General features: G+C 47.1%; 2 protein-coding genes across 2 annotated transcripts in view; one reads left to right on the forward strand and one right to left on the reverse strand.

Annotated features, from left to right (window-relative positions):
- Positions 1-23,051, forward strand: part of T265_04469 (hypothetical protein) — a gene marked incomplete at both ends in the record, with an annotated part of 80,841 nt that overhangs the window by 17,616 nt on the left and 40,174 nt on the right. Inside the window, 3 exons of the mRNA XM_009169218.1 lie at positions 9,596-10,254; positions 20,094-20,384; positions 20,470-21,025. Coding sequence (XP_009167482.1) covers positions 9,596-10,254; positions 20,094-20,384; positions 20,470-21,025 — 1,506 coding nt within the window. The remainder of the gene's footprint in view (positions 1-9,595; positions 10,255-20,093; positions 20,385-20,469; positions 21,026-23,051) is intronic.
- Positions 1,191-11,482, reverse strand: T265_04468 (hypothetical protein; the record flags this gene model as incomplete). Its single annotated transcript, XM_009169217.1, has 3 exons — positions 1,191-1,341; positions 5,461-5,695; positions 11,401-11,482. The coding sequence occupies 3 exons, from the start codon at positions 11,480-11,482 to the stop codon at positions 1,191-1,193; spliced, it is 468 nt and encodes a 155-aa protein (XP_009167481.1).

Raw genomic sequence — 23,051 nt, forward strand, 5'->3', positions numbered from 1 at the left:
AACGGGCCACATCAATGGCTAGAGACATTGTCAGACATGGCCCAGTCGCGCTCTCAATGGCGCTCGTGCATCCAAGCTATTGCGTTCAATGCATAGCTCCTTTTCCAACCCCCCACCCCACTTGACAGCCCACTGACAGTGCTGGATTTATGCACCAATTTATCAGCTCCCGCCCCCCGTCCCCCCAGATCATCGGTGAACGAAAATGCGGCAGCTACAACCACTATACGACGAGTACGCGGCTATTACAGCTGACAATGATGATGATGATGATTGGAACAATCGCGTGTCGACTATTGGCCGTTGCAACGCTAATCGAATTGTTAGACTTCGCGAATAGCTTCGCAGCATTCGCTGCTGTGTCGTTGATTACGTTTATCATTTTTTAAATGGTAAACGTGCTGAAGACTGCGGTCGCATTCCGCTAATTTGCACCACAGTACTCACTACGCGCGTCGAACAACAGTCGGAGAATAGTTGCTTTGACGGGGGAGCATTTTCTCCGCTGTGAACGACAGTGATGTTACAATCCGGTGAATATTGGAGCCGGTCGTCGGTTTCACTGGTCTGTGCTTGGTATTTTTGATGTTCGTAGTCACCACATTGTACGTTTGTAAACAACATTCAAATGGTGTTGTGCTTGGGAGGCTGATCTCTCGGGATACCTTTTGCAACTTTGGTATGTCTTACTGAGCGTCAATTCACGACTGTCACCAACATAGCATAGAGTCTAAGTTTTAAGTTAACTGGAAATCTCTGTCGCCATGTTGTACAGATTTTGGGTCAATCGATCCCAAACATTTCGGGGGCGAGGTGGCTCAGTGGCTAAGGCGCGAATTTACTGACCGGAATCTCCGTGGTTCGAACCTGACATCTGCCTCTCGAATTCCTCTGTTTAGGCTTGGGCAACCTGGTAGTATCCCATCCCTCGGGCTTCCTTCGGGTGGCATGGCAGCTAGGCACCGTGTAGTAACGGTATTTTTCTAAGCTTAGTTCTCGATCTGAGCCTCCCAAGCTAGCGCTCACGTCAAAAGAACCACCAAAGGTACACAATATATATTAACGCCCAAAACGAAGTCAGGAACACTTGTACAGCGCTTTCTATATATAGCGTAGGCAGCAATAGCTTTCTGGAAATTCTGACGCGTTCTGGATGCGCCATTGTCAACCGTCATTCGGCCAATACTGGGTCATGATTGGCCGTTGGGTCCAGACTTTCGACCAATCAAATCTCTGCTTGATGCCGGACCGCCAAGCGTCCCGAATTCTTGGCCAATCTTGCGTGCGGCCGTAGCAGCAACTGAGTGCGAGCGGTAAAAAGGGATCCGTGTGGGGTTCCACCTAACACACCGAGAGCGTGTTACAGCTGAACGGTCATCTCAGAAGTCAAGGCTTGATCTATTAACTAGATGATTTATGCTTTACGTGCACTTTTATTGCCCCTCTCCTTGACACGCTGTATGACATGTTGCTTATGGTTTTCTGTACGTCGGAAGGAAGTCATGCTGTATGTAGTTTTCACTATCGCGCACTATGTGGATCCATATAGGTCAACGAGTGGACCCGGTGGAACACACGAACTTGACCATTTTAGAAGGATTATCCTTTTAAAGAAACACGACTTAAGCGGTTCCAATGTGCACAGAGGCCGTATGACGTTGGGGCGAGATGGTCAAAGTGGGTAGAATGCGAATTTGCTGACCAGAAGGTCCGTGGTTCGAACCCGACCTCTGGCTTTCGACTTCCTCTGGCTACGGCTTAGGCAACCTGGCAGTATCTCAGTCCTCGTGCAACCTTCGAGTGGCATGGCAGTTAGGCACCGAAAGGGTGCTACAGCTGAACCTATGAGGTTACTCAATTGGAAGACCGCGGGATTTTATCATGAATCCGATACTCACTCCTCGAGAGCGCTAACGTAACTGTGAGGTTAAAGAAACGGTAGATTTGTGTGAGGAGAGTATGTGGCTCTGCGCCAGGCATGCGAACAGGTCCGACTTCATCGTTGATACGAAACTAATGTTTATTCGATATGTTGATTCGATATGAAAAACTGGAGCTTGTGAATTTCAGGAGCTTTCATGTGTGGTCTCCGTAGGTAGCTCGACGTTCCAGTGGACCTTTCTCAGGCCACAATGCATCCATGCTTGTTGCATGATGTATGGGTTTGTTTATAGACTTTTCAGATCGATATTTTTGTGTAACTTACCGGTTGGATGAATGCAGCTCGTCTGACCGTCGGTCAAGCACAATCGTGCGTAGACTCTCACCCACTCAGCACAAAATCCTTCTCAGCTCATCGGATCACGTATCATCTGTGATTTTTTATTACCATCACGTGAACAACTGTCCTGAACGAACCTGGTTCCCATCTAGGCTCGAATCGGGTGACTTCCAGCGGTCATCTGATATGGCAGTTACTCGACTTGATTGATTTTCTGTCAGACCCAATCGACTCATTGAATGTTTACCGAAGGGATGCCTCGCCTCGCATTTTTTGTGGTTATTGGATATCATTAAATCGAAATTTTTGAAGACATCAATTCTAGTCAGTCCGCGCGAAACCGGCCATGGGTTGTCGAAGAGTTTTCAGCAATCTTGTGTGGCGTGTTTCGTTAGGAAATCATTCTCCGCAGAGGACAGACGTTGAAACTACGATGTGTTTGAGTACATACACTACTTATGAGCGCTAACACTAACAAAACTTTTCTTTCGAATCAGTCATGGCCGTTCATCGGACGTGATTTGAACGCGGTGTGGTGACTAAGGAAATATTCTCCTAGTTTCAGACGAAGTGTACATCGATCTGGAATACGTAGACAAAGTTTTCATTTTTGATAAGGCGGGAAACACAGTCGTGTTCAACAAGCTGATCAGGGCTCTCTACTCTACACCTACTGCGTATGGAAAAATAACCTGTACAGTGTGAAAATTGCTTCTCTGAACAATACAATTCACAAAGGGAATTGCGAGCTGTTCCCTTAATTTCGGTTTGACACCTACCTACCTACTCCACCTCCCCGAATCATCAGTGAACAAAACTGTCAGCTACAACCACTGTACGACACGTACGCGGTTATTACAGCTGACAATGATGATGGTGATGAGAGGGGAAATTCCTTTAGTCTTTGTAAGTGAACCTGAGCAAACCAGTCGAAATCGATTACTCAGGAAAGAATGCTCGTTGTAACGTGGCAAGCTGGCGGAGACGGGTTTTGTTATATATCAACTCCCTCAAAAGCGACCATTGTATGGACAGTGTATAGTTCAATTTTTGTTAGGGGTTGCCCTCTCTTTCGGAGGCTTGCGTCCTGGATCATTGCTGATGGTTCTCTGATTACCCCACCGCCTTCAGTTTCTTCACAAGTATTCTCCCCAACCGAACGAAATGTGACAGCCTTGTAGTAGACAAAGCACAAGCTAACATGCTCGCATTTCTCCTGCATGTCAGCCAAGGTAAGCTCAGGCTAAACAATCAGGAGAACGTATTTTGTTGTTTCGGTATGCGATGATACAACTAGTGAATTTCGACCGTTCTGTGCAATGGCCTCACCAGTTGCTTGTCGTTTCATTGGTGAAGCGTAGGTATTAACGCTGAATCTATGGTGGTTCAATTGATTGTAGTCAAGGTCGAGTGCGAACTGCCAGGTTGATATTGAAAGTAGCGCACACAGATCATACTATCGATTTGCAAGAGCGAATAACTCGCAATCGTATGATTGCTCCGGTTCTAAACTATGAAGCTGTTCATCCTAAGCGTAACTTTTTTTTTCGACCTATCAAGCCGTGTGTGGCTTTCTCCCTGACGGTCTCGTTGGAAATTGGTTCACCTGTTGGCTCTGCTTACATGACCCGTATTGACCCGTTTAAGCGGCAGACAGTTTGTGGGTTCATCATCATCGACAGCATGACATCAGTGTTCAACACCGATGCTTCACTGCCGTACAACCATGACTATTTGAAAGCCTTATTATAAAGAAAAGAATAAAGGTGGATGGGGGAGGGACTTAGTGCTAGCTTAACACAATCATTCCGAGGTGCCTACACCTCCAGACATTCACTCAGGCAATCTGGATAGAAACTGACAACTAGTTAGGTCTATTCGATCCGTTGATCGATTAATAGTAGAATGATTACTATCACTACTACTAATAACAACAATAGTAGTAGTATTCTTCCGGGTGCAACCTCCTTTTGGGGCCTATCTATCATTAGAAGGAAGCACGATGGCTGTTAGTTTGCCCAAGCCTAGACAGGAGCAATCGAGATGCTAAGGTCGGATTCGAACCACGGAGCTTACGGTCGGTTAGTTCCCACCTCAACCAGTGAACTATCTAGAGCTCAATGACGGCATTGATTATCTGTGATAATTCCTCTTCTCTGATCATTGTTGAAAAGCCAGTTAACTTGTTTATTTCGACGACTCAACGAATAGATGTCTCTAGTTAGCTGCCTAACCTAAGCAAAGCTGTCAGGTGGTTCCGTATCTTTTCGCTTGCCACCTCTTTGTTTGTGAAGCAATCGTTCAGTTGTTCAGATAGCCAACAAATGACCACTTTCGGGCCTTACTACACACAGTGAGAAAGGTGCCCATGAGTTTACTTCACATGGCTGTTATCCCCTTCAGGGAATTATTTTGTTGGCTATTGAGATGCGACGGGCAACCTGACAACAGTGATTTTTCTCTCGAAGATGGCCACTCGTCATAGGGTTCTCTTACTAAATACAACCCGCAGTAGACCGAACAGAAATTCGTCTTTTTGAAAAGCCTGGTGGGCGACTCAGTGGACGCTCGATGAAAACCAACCAGATGGCTAATAGATAACTGATTCTGCCCACAATGTAAACTACGGTTAGTAAGAATACATGGCCCGGTCGTGCATCCGGAGGTGCCCGTGCATCTGAGCTTCCGCCTTCTGTACATTGCTTCCTTCCCCATCTTTTCAATGAAAACTGCACTGAAACACCTTTGTGTTTACGGATTAATTATATCACCCAACACTTTCGATGCGTAGCTATCTACCCCACCCCATCAAGTCATCGGCGAACGAAACTGTGGCAGCTAGAACAACTGTACGACGAATAGGCGGTTTTACAGGTGAAAAAGATGATGATGATGGAGAGATCATCCGTTTTAGCTGGAGAGATGGTGATAGTTCCAGAAAGTGTGTCGGATGACTTGGAAGGGGCCCAACGGACGTCCAAGCTTACAGTGTTTCTTCACTTTAATCGACAATCGATACAATATAGCAAATCGAATTACAGGGGTGTACAAATGTGGGTAATGCGAGGATGGCTACTTTGGCTACCGCGTGACTAGTAGTACACTTCGAACACTGAATTTTCCGACTTCGCCTTCAAATTAGGTGAACTTCAGTAAAACAAAGTATGACGCTGACGATATGGCAACCAGGATCACTTTGTCACCCGTATGCGACTTGTAACTGGCCAATACGACCATACACGTGTCGTCTGATGAGAGCACAAATACGAAATCCCATAGCGTTTTTGTATTCCTTGGGTATCATGTTGAACGCGTCTCGGCAAAACCGTGGAATGAGATGGCTCAGTAGTTGGAGCGCGAATTTACTGACCGGACGGGGTTCGAACCTGACGTCTGTTTCCTGATTTCCCCTGTCTAGGCTTGGGCAACCTGGCAGTATCTCAGCCCTCGTGCTTCCCTCGGGTGGTAAGGCACCTAGGCACCGGAAGGGTGTTACAGCTTACTTACTTACTTATCAGGAGTCGCCCTGACATTGTGCACAGCTGATCTACTGGGGAGCATAACTATCAGTATAATGATAAGGGCTGATGTACAGGCCGTCATCGGGTGCATACGAACTGGAACACTCTGCCAAGATCATATTTAGCTGTATAGCAGGCTGAACAGTTAACCTATCAGGTTTTGCACCATCTATTCATTCTGTGTCAGATCCAAATAGGTGACATCATGTGACAGTTTGTATCCGTTGATCGTCCACTACACACGGGATACCAAGGATATCGCGTGCGATGAACCGAGAACAGTTGCCACATTTTAAGTGCTTTGGCTGATTGTCTCGGCTATGCATGGATTTTCGGGTTTCAGACATATGCGTCTGCAAACCTGGTATGAATGTAGCGAGAATGCAGTTGTGACTCGTGACACAAGTGCACAAAGTACAACCGGCTGTCTTTCACACAAATGTCAGCTTTGGATAGACCTGTGAACGAATAAGCCGAAATTTCTGGAATAAGCCTATTTCTAACCCACTTTCGGCCGCCACGACACCGTAAAGGCTACGTTAAACCGCTTTTGAGCTGTTATTTAGTGGCGGCACGCTATATCACATACGATTCGCGCTGTCTATTTACTGAAGGGCGAATTCTGGACCATGAAGCCTGATGATAACAGCCCTCGTACTTTCTAAAGTTATTTTTGTAACACGCATACGACCTGAAAAGTGTAGGCACCAATGTTCCTACTCTGCAAATCCCACGTTCTGTTTCAGGTCCTGTCCGGTCTGAGTAAAATTCCGGTTACCTTAAGTCCCTATGAATGCGTTTACTACTTACATATCAGCGCCCCATAACACGAGATGTGATGGACGTGAATTGTATTTTCATGTAATTTTCAAATTTGAACTTCGAAATTGCTTCAATGCACAAGTAAGCTATTGCCAGAGGAAAACATCCCGCAACTTTATGGGACCTCGAGAAACCAGGTAACACGAGATCACGTGACTTGGACCGCGTGATTGGTGGGTGTGTTTTGCCTTTTTTGTCTAAGTGCCTCGATTAATTGTAGTAAGAGAGGAATGTTGGGCGAATCAAGCGGAGAATCGCGGCATATGTTTGGCTATGATAAAAGTTCTTGCTAGCCTCCTTCGCCTTATTGCATTGCTTCCGAGTTGCTATGCCACAAAAAATTGAAAACACAATGGTTTACCTTGAAAATGTTGGTAAGTTTGCCTCTTTTCCAGTTTCGCGCTTGACCTGGCCCTGAAGGCGATACATCTGGACTATTTTTTTTCAATTCCTTGGGATTTGATGATTGAGAATTACTGCTCATATGTGCGATCGAAGTTGGTCGTATTATATGGAAGGGTCCGGAGTCTGAGACGATATCCAGCTACGCACCGATGATGTCCTCTGGACGGGGATGAAACATGTGCCATCCAGCTGCCGAGTTCCGCGAACAAACCGACAACCCAACAGTGCGTCCTAGTTACCCACGGATAGCACTTTTTCAAGGGTGAATCTGCCGGAGAGAGGCCACCTCTCATGATCTGCTCTTTTGGGATGCTGGCCATTTCCGACTGTGTACTGGTCACTGAACCAGTCCTATTCTTTGCCTGGCACTCGCTAACGTCTGAGGCTAACACAAGTGCCAGCTGAGTCTGCAGTATATTCTAGCTTCTTTGACATGGGCTTTCCAGAACCTGGCAGGTGTACGACTGTCTTAAAATCGGTCATCACTGGTAGCGATGTCTCAACAGATCATTCAAACAGAGGGTTACAGAGGGGAAGCCCACCGATCAAACGATGGGCTAAATGCTTCTGTAAGTTATATCGTATCTAAGCGCTTGACAGTGTGTTCGGCACAGCAGTTGGAGATCATTTCATTGAAATGTGTGTGTGTGATCCCTCAAGTAGCAGTTGGAGTTCATTGAAATGTGTGTGTGTGATCCCTCAAGTAGAAACTGTCCAAAAACCCTAACTCTATCCTCTATGGTTGCGTCCATTGCATCTGCTGGGATGCTGTTCCACCTATCCACTACCGTGGTCAGTTTGGCTTAGTTTTGAATATTTTCGGGCGATAGCCTCCTGGATGGCGCCGATGGTATCCTTCGTTTGTACAACTTGTTTCAGCAAATCCCCGCCACGTTCTCGCAGGGGGGATACGCGATGTATGGATGGGTTTACCACGGAGGCCTATAAAGTTCAGTGAGCGGAGCCGTGCTCCAAACTTCCAGCCTATTCGATGTAACTTTCCTAGTAGATGGCCTTTATACTTGGTAAATAGCACCGGAGCTAGTCACCCCTAATCCATGTTCGGCCAGAAATGGGGTGTACAGGGAATGCGAAAAGTTTCCAGCTGCAAATTTTGCAACCCCTCCACGAGGAGCCCAAAGTAGTCGGGTTGCGGTCGCCACCATCAGGGTTAGAGTCAAGTCGAATCGAATATCACGGGTAAAATTGTGCTAAGGTCTTTTGTTTGCTTTCCGCTCAGTATGTAATCACTAGTTTGAGCTCGAGTTATCTCACTGCGCGAACTTATTGACCGGAAGGTCCGTGATTCGAGCTCAACTTCGGCATCTCAACCACTCTTGTCTTGGCTTAAGCGACCTGACAGCCTTCGTCCTTCCTTTGGGGGAGGGATATGACAGCCAGGCACCGAAAGCGTGTTAATGCTGCACCATTATTATTGTTTATATCAGTGTGGTAGATTCCAGAAATTTGATTGCTCCCGACTCATGGAGTGGCTTATTGGTAGTCCGCTGTAGGTGGGTCGGTTGTGCAAAGTAGCGACAGCATTCTCCGTAGTGTCTGTCTGATCCTCGGATACGAAATGTGCTTATATTTCCAAGTAGTCAGCATACATGAGGCATTCAACGGGGGGCTGTAACGGAAGGTCATCGATGACAGATCTGTGCGGGACCCCGCTAGTTGTGTACCAGTGGGGTCTGAGATGTCAGCAACGTTTACCTCCTTCCAGTCGGAACATCTTTAATCCACTCAAAGGTTTCTTTGAAGTCCGCGGTAGAAAGCTTGGTTTGTGAGTGCTGATGAGAAACTCAATCGGAGACTTTACTACAATCAACAAACGCGACTAACACGCTGTCCACTATCGATTAGTTATGCTGTAAAGTGTTTAAAGCAATGTGTTTTTCTGAAATCCATGTCGTTATTCACGCGCCGTCTTGTTGGCTTTGAAATGTTGATCTGATTTCCCCCCGGGCGTCTGAGGTGCTGGTCGGATCGTCCTTAGATCCGGTTGTTCACCTCACACCTCCCCCTTCCCCGTTGACCTGCGGAAGATGATACAACGGGTGCGAGGTGTATGCTGCCAGTTCCTTCAGGACTACTATGCGAAAATCTTCCGGACAGGGCGTCGTAGGGAACTGTGAACCACCCGCAGTTAGTCCAACTAAGGGCCTGGGAACACCATGTTTCGTCCTAGGGCAGACTATTATCTTCACGTATACGGGCATGATCCTCCACCCATGTATTTAGAGGCCTTCGGGCAGTTATCTGCAGGTTGACCCACTCCGACTTCGTGTGCACAGTCAGACAGGCCAGCCAGCCAGCATCCGTGCAGCAGACCTCACCAGATTGGTCTCATACATTTGGTCTGTTGTGCCTGGCCTCGATGTCCGTTTCGGCTGCCAGACACGTGTGAACGGCAAATTGGAACAGGTGTGTCCCCCTTCCTTTTTCGAGCGATCACCTACCGTATGTATGTCTCTACAATGTGTCTGGTTGGTGCACACTTTCACACAGGCACACGGACGTTGTGTATCGTACGCTTGTGTACGTGTGTGTTAGTCAAATAAAACGATTGCCGCACATGTGAGTTCATTTGGTGTCACCAGTGTGTGGCGGTCACTGGTCTCAGCGACTGCCTGCAGTTCGTGTGCCTAGAAAAGAAAAGCATGGTGCCACAGACTCTGTACAACGATATAGCATCCTATTTCGGGGTCCAGTCAAATACACAAACTCTGCTCCATTCTCTACCAGAAGGACGTTTACTCATGGATAAAACAGCATGCGTCAACAGGACAATCATTGATGCCCCACTTCGACATGTACTGAATAATACGTTTTATTGGGTTGAAGACTCTGCAGACGTCGTTAATGAAACCAAATACGACCCTGACATTAATGACTGTGCTTTGGTCGAGTCTGCTGCCAACATGGAGGCTCGTATGACACGCGTATGGTCCTGGCTTCGAAATCCACTTTGTGAAGAACTATCACCCTGCGATTTGTACCTTTTGGAGTCTTACAACTCGACTCCCAGTGCTCACCATTTTCCGTCAACCTGTCATGAAGACGTTTGCTCCCATCCACAGGTGGATAACTCTCCGGGAAGCCCCGCATCTGGTCGACCGGATGGGTCATCATCCATCGACGAAACAGGGGATGCAGTGACCACAACAGACCAACAAGAGTCTGCAGTGGATGAAACTTTGACACTGTTGAAGCTGGAAGAGCTTCGACAGTATGTGAAACATCTGGAGACCTCGATTCGTTCGAATGAAAGCGCCCGAAAAGGTGAGTTTCCAATCGGTTTACCTTATTGATACTATACTATACTACACTATACTATACTATACTATGTACTACGTTGAAGGTTTTGTGGATAGAGATCCTGATCAGACAGCCGTCTCAACTAAACTAAAACATTCTTAACGTGAACTTCTCCATCAACAATCCTACATATTTTGTCGAGTAAGAGAATCGTTCAGCCGTAGCACCGTTAACTGACATGCCATGAGGACTGGGATACTGCCCAAGACTAGACAGTGGAAGTCAAGATGCAGAGGTCGGGTTCGAAATACGGACCTCTAAGTCAGCAAATTCGCACTGCAAACACTGAGCTATCATGGAGAGGTTTGGCGTCACTTTGCATACATTCAGTCACTAATGCGTGTGGCAATTCCGTTTCTCTAGCGTAACTTTAGTATGTAGCTCTGAAACTTCAACAAGTATGCGCAGAAGTTGGAAGCCATCGCGATGCCTGCCCAGGCTACGAGAAACACAATAGATAGTTGTCAGTGAACTGCATTCAATATGTGCAGTGCTGAAGATTTCATCGTGTACTTCTCTAACGTCACAGTTGTAGTGTTCTGGATCGTGGTGATGAGTTACACCCTTGGTATAAGTGACCTATCAAAGTGGATCCCCCCTGAGAGCCAGAGAGTTCGGAGTCTGTCTAACAAGAAATGGCGGTGTTTTATTGTCTGCGGGACTACGTAATCGGCATGCACTGATTGTTGCTGCTGCCACTTCGTACACACCCACCGATGGCGTCGAGTCTGTACACTGGAACACCATAAATCTATCGAGCAAGTCTGCCTTAAATATACCATCCAACATTCCTAAAAGTTTACAGTTTCGCTTGACGGTAATACGCTTTAGTACGTTCGACTTGAGGAGAACAGTTCAAATCAGCTTATTTCGTGGTCATTGATCAGCTTACTTTCTAACCATTAGGGCCCTACACAACAAACTCTCACAATCCGTCCTGGCAGTCTATCTTTGCTTAAAGTTGTCACTTCCAATTGAAAGGGACAACCAGCTTGCTCTGAAACCGTCAGTTGTGCTAATAATGGAACGCTAGTGTGTCACCGCCAAAAACACGTAGCAAGCTCGAACTAGCCTAGGGGTTAAGACTGTCACCGAGAGACTGGACCTTACCGTGGTGTGACGGTTCGCGTACCTCAGCGATCCACTGGGCTACACTGGAGAGTGTCCCCGTGACGCTCACAGAGTCTCTCATACCAGGTTGGTCAATGGTTAGAGGTCTGACGAACACAGTGTCCTAGCCCTCCAGGTTTGGAGTTGGAACATGTATGGCGACGTGTTCCGTAAAAATGGTAATGTACTTGCATTTCCAGTCGAACACCACTGCTGTGCGGTTAGGCCTTTGAGCCAAAGGCTTTGGTTGAGGACCCTAATCGTCCTCCTGTCTAGGTGTGGGCGCCCTGTCAGTATTCCACTCATCGTACAGCCATGACATTGTACGGCAATGATGCATCGGTGTTGAACACTGACGCCATGTTGTCGATGATGATGATGATGATGATGAGGGGTTAAGGCACGAACTTTCCGACCAGAAGGTCTGTGCTTCGATACCAATCTCGAAATCTCGACCTTCATGCTTCCCTCAGGAGTGAGGGCATGGCAATTATGCATCGAAAGGGTGTCACAAGTGAGCGATTATCATTATTAATTCATTATAAAAACATGAACCTGTGGTTTCAGTAGTTCTCAGCACCTGAAAGGACAAAATAAAAACTGACGATGGATGGGATTCAGAAGTGAAGTGAAGTTCGATCTGTGACTAACACCGATCGCATTCATCCTCTAATACGTGGTGTTTCACTATCCAACTCAATTAACGCATAATTCCTTGTATTCGGAAATGTTGAATACATTTTTTCATCCCTCTGTATTTAATGTAACTTTTTCTCTGCTTAAAGCAACCCAGTTTTTAAAATTTTATTCATGTCGATCTGTTTGATTGAAAGTTTACGCTCGTCAGGAGCGTGTGCTTTTAAAATGACTGTGGTTTTGGTTTATTCGTCGATTCAACGAAACCAACTCAAACAAATCGTTTTTTTATCATGGAATGCTACCACTCACATTCGTCTGTAGAGTTTGAGAATAGGTAGGCAACCTGTGCGTTAGAGCGAAATTGTTCTGACGGAAAAAAAATTGGGTTATCCATTTCCCGAGAAATCTCTTTTTGTGGGGTTTACAGAAAACCAAGGATTAACCGTGAACATTTTTCACTATTACGAAGCGGAAGTTATTAGGGCCATATGCACTGGGTCCAACAAGCGATCGGGGGGCGTTCCGCATTCGAAACTCAGGGAGATTGCACATGGCTAACAGGGTCAAGTAAGTAGGCGATCACAATTGTACGAAACAAATGTGATGAAAACACAGTTTGGACGACCGCCACATTGCGGATTGTGCTCCGCCAGCTGCAGGTACTGGTTCAAAAATCACTCAGTTTTGGCACGCTTTCGATGCTTAGTTGGAAGTTGCCACCCGAAGGAAGCACGAGGGTAGGGATACTGCTAGGTTACCCAAGCCTACAGGCAAAGGTCGGGTTCGAACCACAGACCTTCCGGTCACTAAATCCGCGCTCTAAGCAATGAGCCATCTTGCCCCTGCAGATACTGGTGCATAACCATCGTACATTCAAAAGCGAAGAATTCCCTAATAACCGAACAGCACGTCAATTGGATAGAGGTGTGACGTGCGGGCTACGGTCCTGATTGGTCAGAATGCAAGCTAAGCTGTATCGATCATCTTTAGCTCGACGCTTCGCGCTGCCTCACGGAGATTCTGGCACGATCTTGTGGAACACTCTGTGACTACCCTATAAATACAGTTGTACTAATTTTCTTTTGTCTCCATAAAGGGCTGTGTAGAGCTACCGTGCCTTTTGATATACCATAGTGGGCGGAGCATGAACACTGAACACAGGAGCAATGCGCTTAGGCCTTTGAACTTTTGGAGTTGGATGCCATCTATGGGCTTGACCCGCCATCATTCACGGACTTTGTCCAATGAAGTCCGGCGTACAACGACAGAACAAGGTTAGCTGACCGGCTGCGGATTGAACACTGGGGGCAATTAAATGGTGATTCAATGTGGAAGAAACAATCGCTGAGGGAGACGGTTCCATTGGCTGCTCGTCGGTGATATGCATAGCGCTGCTCAAGTGCTTCATGTTACGTGTAGGCGCGGTCAGCTACCTGGTCGAATCCCTGGCCGGTACTCGAAATCTGGTGTCTCATTTGCGGAGACTAGGTGTCGCAGTGCTTTTGGGGGCCGCAGGAGTGTTGTGACTTGGGTAGGGCTTGTCCGTTTGTCAGGACGCGCCCAGACGTGGAAAAAGTGCACGTGCAGAGAATGACGCATCCCCAAGGTCATAATCGATACGACACGTTCGGAAGGCAGGTGCGTTGGCGGAGTACACCAAATACAGCTTAGCAACATACGACCAGCGGAGTGGGCCTGAAAGTGTTCACGACCGGAACACCACAATTGGCTGTACGGAACGAACAGGTGAACGACCATATTTAGCCTTTTAGTCACCCTGTACATATTTACGCAGAAGCTCTGTATGTTTTGTCCTGACCGTACGGCCGTGTCCGGAGTTCTCTGTCTTCTCCCTATCGCGTAGTCTGGCAGGCGAACCAAAAGACGGCCATCCACGACACAACACCAGTCGGCTCAGTTTTCTGGTGCCGCCTCATGGGAATTCACATTGGAGGATCTTTCCTGGTTTGCGGTCCTATTCCTATAGCAGAGAGTCTACCATGGCCGGATACCACATTTATGTATAAAGCAATATGGGAAACAGTTTTTCGACTCAGTAGCTCAGCGCGTGACGGCAGATTTACACATTTGTTTTTCCTCCCTCAGATGTTTATTTTTCATGCTGTCTGGACGCAGCTGTATAAACGTGAGCCGCTTCAAAATAGATGGGCCTAGGGACCGATGTTCATGTTGCCTTTATGGCTTTCCGAGTGTTCTGGACACGCGAACCGACATCTTCGGAGTTTTATGCTCACCAATTCAAAATTGATTAATAATTAGATTAGCTGTTTTGAGTGTGAATTTTCCATGATGAGTCGGAATGGAGAAAATCAAGTGAAATAGGGGTGGTTGTATTCGCGTTTCACGCACTATGCTTCTACGTCCTAGTTGTCGACTTCAGATCGCCTGCACATTGAACGAAACTAATTTTTTTTTCCATATAAAAATCACGTGTGTTTGACCGATTTCTAGTTATACGGCAGTGATCTACTGCTAGTTGATCGATTAGATACTACTGAACATCGGATCTATGGTTTAGAGGGAAGCGACTCGGGCTCTGTACTCACTACTCTTGATGTGTGATCGTGAATTTACTTCACGTAGCTCTGGTAAACGTGCAGAATCAGAACACACAGGCAAGTCGGGCGGCGTATATTGCCTGTGGTAGAAATCCTTTACAATCTGTCAGACTATCCAGATCTGGAGAGCTGGAAATTCCAGTGGATGTCTCGTCTTGTAATTGAATTCCCATTAAAACTCCTTCATTTTTATTGAAATTATCGGCAGTGGGCATCTCACGAGCCTCCCGGGCGCGGCCTCCGGAGACTAAACCGTTCGGCCACGAGCGGCCGATGAACCATGTGATTAACTCGCATTTAGACAGGGTATGACCCTACTCTTTCTTCTGTTACGCAATTCACACTACAGAGTCACGTGTTGACTGGCTCCTCTACTGACAGGTTCTAAAAAGGATGAATAGTTCACACGAGCGAACATTCAGTTATATGTTCAGCAATTCTGAATTACGTCGAATGGTATTCGGGAGAAATAACTCACCCTCGATAGATGAACTGATCACACTGCACAGGTTGCGCTGGTTTGGCCACGTGCTGCGTATGCCAGTCGACCTACTTCCTCGAAGGGTTCTTTTCGCACAACCACGTGAAGGGTGGAAGAAAGTCGGTGGCGGTAAAACAGTGACTTGGCAGCGAAGTGTGAAGGCCATAACCAGCAAACTCAGCTGCGCTGGTCACTGCCGTCTTCCAGGATGGGGACCCCGGGACGGGCCACATCAATGGCTGGAGACATTGTCAGACATGGCCCAGTCGCGCTCTCAATGGCGCTGGTGCATCAAAGCTATTGCCTTCAATGCATAGCTCCTTTTCCACCCCCCCCACTTGACAGCCCACTGACAGTGCTGAATTTATGCACCAATTTACCAGCTCGCGCCTGCAATGCGCAGCTACCTACCCCCTCCCCCAAATCATCGGTGAACGAAACTGCGGCAGCTGCAACCAGCGTACGACGAGTACGCGGTTTGTACAGCTGACAATGATGATGATGTTCATGTAGGTATTGCAGTGTTTCTGCGTCGTCTGGTCAGTTTGAGTCAGGTCAACTCAGACAATGATATGGTATCTTTGGCCGGTGCCTATCACCGAGTTGTCTACACCCTCGTGCTGATTATGTCGTCCTCTGACTTGTTCTGAAGAAACCCCTGTTCTGTGAGGATCATGTGGAGATCCTTTAACAATTCAATCCATTTTCACTAACCCAAATACGTCAGCCGAACGGTTTGGCATGCGCTTCACACCTGCAAAGTGTAAGGTTCTGCCACAAGACCCGGTGGGCTACGCCTCATGCTTGCAGACGGGCCAATCGAAGTTGTAGATAAATTTGTTTACCTGGGGAGATGTGTGGGTTCAGGTGGATTGGCTGAAGATGAGATTGTTTCTCGATTCGGGAAGTTCAGGGCAGCTTTCGCCATCCTCGGACACCTATGGCGCCTACGTGGCGTGAGTCTGTCTGTCAGGGGCAGTGTTTACAATGCGGCGGTGCGGTCCATATTGCTCTATGCATAAGGGCCGTGTCCTCTACGCGCAGAATGCATCCGAGAGATGTCAGTGTTTGACCATCGGTGTCTCCGAAACATTGCTCTTGGGAACATCGGATTAGCAATGCTGAGGTACGCCAGATGTTCTTGGGAAGAAGGAACTCTCCCGCGATAGATGAATAACTAACGCTTCATAGGTTGCGCTGGTGAGGACATGTACTCCACATGCCGGAAGACCGCCTGTCTCGCAGTGCCTTTTTACCCAGCCGTGTTCTGAGTGGAAGCGATCAAGATATGGACAGTGTATGATCTGACAACGAAGTATGAAAACACTAAACAGTAAACTTAGTCGGATTGACAACTGCCACCTTCCTGGATGGGGACCCCGGAACTCAACTCACCAATGGCTAGTGACACTGACAGAAATGGCCGAATCGCACAGCCAGTGGCGCTCGTGCATCAAAGCTATCGCCTTCGAAGCGTAGCTACCCATTTCCCGAACGAACTGAACACGCCATCATCTCCAAGGCTTGGTTGTATGTCCTACACTCTCCCACTTCCCGGCGATTGAAACTGCAGCAGCTGGAACCAGTGTGCTGATAAATTGGGTTGATTAAACTGAAGGGAGATGTCTTTTTCAGAGTTTCCTTTCAATGGATACGCTGATGGTACACTATAACATCGTCTTTCGAAACTTAAACGTGGAATCACCAACGTTCACACTCCAACTTTGCTGCATCGATTTTTTGCAAATTCAGCAGTGTCAAGCTCCAGAAAGGTGACTTTGCACTTCATGTAGGTTGAAAGAAGGATTATTGTAGAATAGTTTGTTGACTTTCCGGAGTGATCAATCGACATTCTCCATGCCATTAGACCTCAAAGTCCACAACAGTCTGATAGGCCGCTCCCGTTCATAGGCAAACATTAGGTATAAACTAAACCAGTCTTCTAAACAGATTGAAGTGGTGTGCAGCTGCCCGTAGTTCAAGCTATAAAGAAAATTTTTAGTGTACTACTCATAAGGTTGCTGAAAATCCGTCGACAGCCCACGACCTTTTTGGGGCTCATCAGGTAGGCACAGTCCCCAGGTTTCCGTCAACCTTATGTTCTACTTGAAACCAAATTGCCCGAAATTAGGGAATATACAGTCATTTGCAAACTAATTTTGAAACATCACAAACGATCGGTTCAGCTGGGTTCCAGATGAGTCTCCCGGAAAACCAAATTAGTTTGCAAATGAGTGTATATGTGCTATAAAGAAAATTTTTGTAAGCCTAGTGCTTCAGGATTATCTGGCTGTGTAATCTGCCAGTTCATTTGCAATTGTGAAGACCCCCACGTCGGAAGAACACACATCCCTTGGAGTGCGTGACTCAATATACACCACGACCGCAAGGCGTCAACTCGTGCTGGGTATCCTCACTTGTCAGGCTCCTCATGCAGACAGGTTATCAAACAAATCTGGCTGACTTGTTTCCTGTACTGCTGTGTGATCGAGGTTAAAAATTACCATCAGTCTGTGTCATTACTCTCATCAGACTTATTTATCCAGTATTATTTACTTGGGGAGTCTCGAAGCCGAACATCTGACCTTCATGATTTACCTAACTAAGCACTGTCTGTTCGTCCCTGTTTGTCGCCAGCGCCTTTTCCTGTGTAGCCCATTTTTGCATCTGGCGGCTGTGCAGACATTTTGCCGAATCTATGGTAACATTTTGGATAAAATGGCATCGGACCTGTCGCCAACGCCTTTTCGTGTGTAGCCCATTTTTGCATCTGGCGGCAGTGGAGACATTTTTCTGAATCTGTGGTAACATTTTGGATAAAATGGCATCGGACGGATGACATTGTCAGATGAGATTGTTCAATAACAACACAGTCACAAGTACATTGTTCAACACATAAGCTAGATTTGCCTGTCACTTCGAATCGCAGTGATGGACCCCGTGCGGTATAGGTATCGCCACATGCCGTCTTTGATGAGACGCACCCTTTAACCGTTATAAACCGGAGAGTATGGTTCAGGGCAGGTGAATAAGAGGGCCAGTCACGAAGCTAACCATAATCGTCAATCGTGTAAAAATATGATAAGATAACCGTCCAACTGTAACATCTTTTCGGTGCCATTCTGCCGTGCCACCCAAAAGAAGCACAAGGGCTGGGATACTGCCATGTTGCCCGAGCCTAGACAGGGCAAGGCGGGAGGCAGAGGTTGGGTTCGAAGCACGAACCTTCCGGTTAGTAAATTCGCGTTCTAACCAAGGAGCAATCTCGCCCTTGCTCCCTCGTGTGGAACGGCAATGTATGATGTGGGTAGCCTGGTGATCTACAGTCTTCATGAAGGTTCATGGATAGGAGTAGCTAATATCAGCCATTGATCAGCTTTGCTGGTCACAAAGTCATTTCTAGGAAGTGGATGCATCGTTGATGGTCCAGCTCGGTTGGTTCTCCACCTCGTGACAATCATTCGGGCTACTCCCTCTCTATTGCGAACATCGTTTGAAAGCGCCCAATTTGTTCTAAATTTCGGATTGTTTTTTTTCAAATTAGAGATAAAATTGGAAACGAATCCAAAAACGGCGAGGCAACTGTTTTCTAGTCGCACTTTCAGGTTACGAATGGATTTTCCAACTAAATTTCAGTGGACGAACTCTGCTTTGATATTTAGTCTACAGAATTGCCCGTGTTTTTCAAGTTACGGAGACCATTGCCTGGTCATCGTCCTCTAGCTCTGAGAAAAGGTATTTTTCACACGATATGTGTTCTTTACGTTGAGCTGTACGTCACATCTTTCTATCAGTCTCACCCGCTATGTCAAAGCGCACAGTTTTGACCTTCTCGACAAAGGAAAAATCGTTCCTTGGAAAAGACAGGCGAAAACAGATCGAACAAATACTGTAGTGGGTTTAACAACAGACTGATCATCACTTGTCGCGTCCTGATTTGTTTTTGAACGGCTATAATTCAGGGGCGAGATGTCTCAGGTGACTAGAGCGCGAACTTACTAACTGGAAGGTCCATGGTTCGAACCCGACCTCTACTTCTCGACTTCCCCTATCTAGGCTTCGGCAACCTGGCAGTATCCCAGTCCTCGTGCCACCCTCTTCGCATGGCATGGCAGTTGGGCATTTGAAGGGTGCTACAGCTGAACATCCTTTGTGTTTGCCAATCCAAATAGCCTGGCTATAGCACATGATGTCTCACACCTGAAGTCACGAACCTTAAGTCGGAAGGGTTGAGCTATTTGATAATGATACGTTTTATCTGATCGCACACAGACGGTGATGAAATTGAACATGACTGGCGTCGTTGGTGTCCGGTAAACAATTGACGTCTGTTCACGTGTAACTAACTGTAACAGATATGTTGATTCGCACGGTTCTCACTGCAGTTGGCGCGTGTGCACAAGATACTGGTGTGCTGCCCTCGTAACACTTTTTACAACGTTGGTGACGTCTTCGGTAATCATCTTCATCATCTGATTCGTTCGGATGCAAGCGGAAATGGAATTGATTGATTGCGTGCGTCTGAGGTTATGATACAAGTACCTTGACACAATGATAAACAGTAATCGCTCAGTTGTAATACCCTTTTGGTGCACAGCTGCCATTCTTGGAAGTTCGGGGACTAAGGTACTGATAGGTTGCCCAAGAGCAGTCGAAATGCCGAGGATGCGTTCGAACCCGCATTAATTACTGGACTATCCCGAGCTGATTAGTTGACAACTACCTATCATTAGTGGGCTTGGCTTGCTCGTGGCTCTCTCTTGTCCAGTTCCCTTCTAATCCTCTTGGGTTTACTTTGGATGAAGGACATTCAACCGTAGACGTGGTTCAGCGCAAACCTCAGCTAACTCAGGGGTCTATCGGTTCTATTTTGATGTGACAGGTGAGTCCAATCATTATTCTGATGATTTTGTAAATTACAGTTTCACAGCATTTTGTTTGTTTGTCTGTGCAGCAGTGAGCTAATGACATATCTCATTGGTTTTTCTCATCAGAGCTAAACGACTGGCTGTTCGAACAAATGACTGGGATCACAATCAGTCCCGGGGATTCGTCCACCTCTGAGGGCGAAATCAAGCGTGTCTTCGAAGATAGGTCTAAAATTTTGAAGCAGCATGCGAAAACGTTGAATGACCAACTCCAAGCCACACAGTTCGTGGTTCAAACTTTGGAAGCGCATGGTATTCCGAGAGACGTGTCCCCCAAAAGTTATGTACGCGAACTGCTGAAACGAAGAGGAAAGGGAGCTGCACCGGGGTTCCCACCCAGTCCAAGAAGCCCATCAGGTAGACTTTTGTCATGTTTACTCTCCTTTTAATGTGATGTTCACAGTCATACATGGTCTTTCATTTGGAACGTTCTTCGTTTCAGCCCGTGAAGGCAACGAACCAACTGAATCTCAACTGAATCCTCCGACTAGAGAACGTCCTTCTCACACCTTACCCGCTCTCCCAACCACATCTAGTCGGACGCCCGATCTGAGTGAAGCTCGACGCCATGCCCAAACATTACCATCAGAGCGCACTTACTCCCAGGAATTGCCATCAGGACGGCGGATATCAGACCCTGATCCTCTAGCCCCACTATTTCGACCAAGTCCCCTGTTGAGCGCGGCAGCCAGATTGAAGCCGACAGGCTCATTGGCCTCCCTATCCCACTATGGCAAGCCATCGCTGGATCCCCAGACCAATCCAGACAGGCCCCATTTTGTTCCGGCGAGTAACGTTTGTCTACCCGCCCCCCGTACTGTGCAGCCGTTCTCTTCCCACCCAACCTCTCCGGAATTGTTCTCCATCAGCTACGCGGACGATTCAGCGGTGGAGGCCGGTTCGAAGCCGCTGCGTGTATCGCTCCCGCTCAGTGAGCATAAACCGGAAACTTCTGGAGCTGGTGGCAGTGTATTTCACACTGTTCGACATGGCCTCGAGTACGTTTCCGATTTAGGTGATCACCCAGACAGTTGCACATTTTTCTTGGCCTTTTGTTACCTGACACGGGTTATTTCTATTCAATCAGTCGTTGAGACTAGTTCACAGTAAATAGATTTCTTGCGCATAACTTGTCTGCGGCGTTTTGTTTGTCCCTAGTGCACGGTATCGTGCTGTGGTTATCCCCAAGTATTTCCTTGGTTCTGACTCACCTTTGACGCTCTCAACACCTCTTATCACTCTTCTCCGATAACAAATCGACCAATTTCGAGTTCCCCGTTTCGAACTGTGCTTTCGACAGGTGTAGAGCTTCCCCTGAAACTGAATGTCCTTTACTACGCTGGGTTGGTCGACCTTTCTGCAATCAGGATGGAATCGCTGAGCCGTAGGATGGTGAGGCTTCAGTGTGTAAGTTAATCGTGGAGTGGTCTACTAATTATCCCCTTCCCTAGGGGTAGTCTCCTCTGGAGGACATTTTCGAATAGAATAGCACAACCATCATTTCATCAACGATTAGCGCTGAAGGGCGTCTGTAATGCTCTCTTCCGTGGTGATCATCGCTTAGAAAGCACCCATTACAGTGAGCTCCTCAGGACATCAACTGTGATGAAACCGAAGTTTATCTCTCAACAGTGAACACGCAAACCTGTTTGACATCTGAAGGCTGTCCCTGCTAGAAGTTTCCAGATGGCTGAATCACACAACTTCCACAGGTTCTGCAAGCACCGGTTTCTCGTCGAAGATATTTGAACCATTGTTGTGGGTTCCGATAACCTTATGCTACGTAACTGTAAAACGAAACACGCACGTTTTGCAGAACTGCCTTGACCTGCCCTTGAAGAACTCTTTCATCGAGTGCCACCAAGTGTGCTGCTTACCCACGAGTTACTTGCTTTGCGCCCTCTGTTTCTGATTTGCAGTTAAACCGATTCTACTCTTGTCTGCGATCGAGACATCCAAACCACAGCGATCTCCACTGAAGTCGGTACATATGTGATTCCAATCCTTAGCCGCTTGATGCTCGCTCTAGATATAGTAGACATCAGCTACGACCGTGTTGAGCGATGTTGTTCGCATGAAGAAACTGAAAGCACTTGCTTCGTCGGTTCCTTGGAGCGTGCTCAAACCAATGCAGTCAACCGCCACTTGACCACCTAATGTTGACTCTGCGATTGAAGGATGGGTGGTGCTTTATCCTGTCTAGGTTCGTGTTCAACATACTACTTATCAGCTGCTTCTGGCCGAACGCTTAGTCCACAACTGCTAGTCTGAAAGTCGTGGGTTTCAATCGTCTTGGAGTTTGTATAGATGTGCACTATCGGCGACAGTGGTTTCTGGCTTATTAGCACACATTTGCCTAATTTAGAGGACGAAATCGTCATTGAAAATTCAAAAATGGACCAATTGTGAGTCGATGAGTTTAGATTACTCTATCCGGCTTTCGCACGTTCCCAAATCGTTTATGTAGCACTTTCATTCAGCTGTAGCACCCTTCCGGTGCCTAGCTGCCATGCCGCACGAGGGAAGTATGAATGCTGGGATATTGCCAGGTTGCCCAAGCCTAGACAGGGGAAGTCAAATGCCAGAGGTCCTTCCGGTCACTAAATTCGTGCTCCAACTACTTGTCCATCTCGCCCCCATGTAGCAGTTTACTAAAGAGTCGATCGTGGCAGGAAACCGCATTTATCTTTAGCAGGCCCGAATGATCAAAGGGGCACGTTGGGCATTCCGTAAAGGTTGATTACAGGCAACCCCTACTCGAATGCACTGTGACGTGGTCCAAACGCGGATTGATGTTCACTTGTCAATCATTCAAGCTAGCAATGTAGACCGCAATGTAACCCGATGAAGGCCAATATTTTCGCTGTCCAGTTACGTTCGAATAGGTCGGGTATGATAGATGATTGACATGTCTACTTTGGTAAATGGTGGGCGTTACCTCTAACGCGACCAATCAAACAACTCAAAAAGACCGCAAGAGAGTAAGTGCCAAAAACGGGCGTTGTAACCCCAAGTCGAGAGAGA

This window comes from Opisthorchis viverrini (genome assembly GCF_000715545.1).
Source record: "Opisthorchis viverrini unplaced genomic scaffold opera_v5_76, whole genome shotgun sequence".
Lineage (NCBI taxonomy): Eukaryota > Metazoa > Platyhelminthes > Trematoda > Opisthorchiida > Opisthorchiidae > Opisthorchis > Opisthorchis viverrini.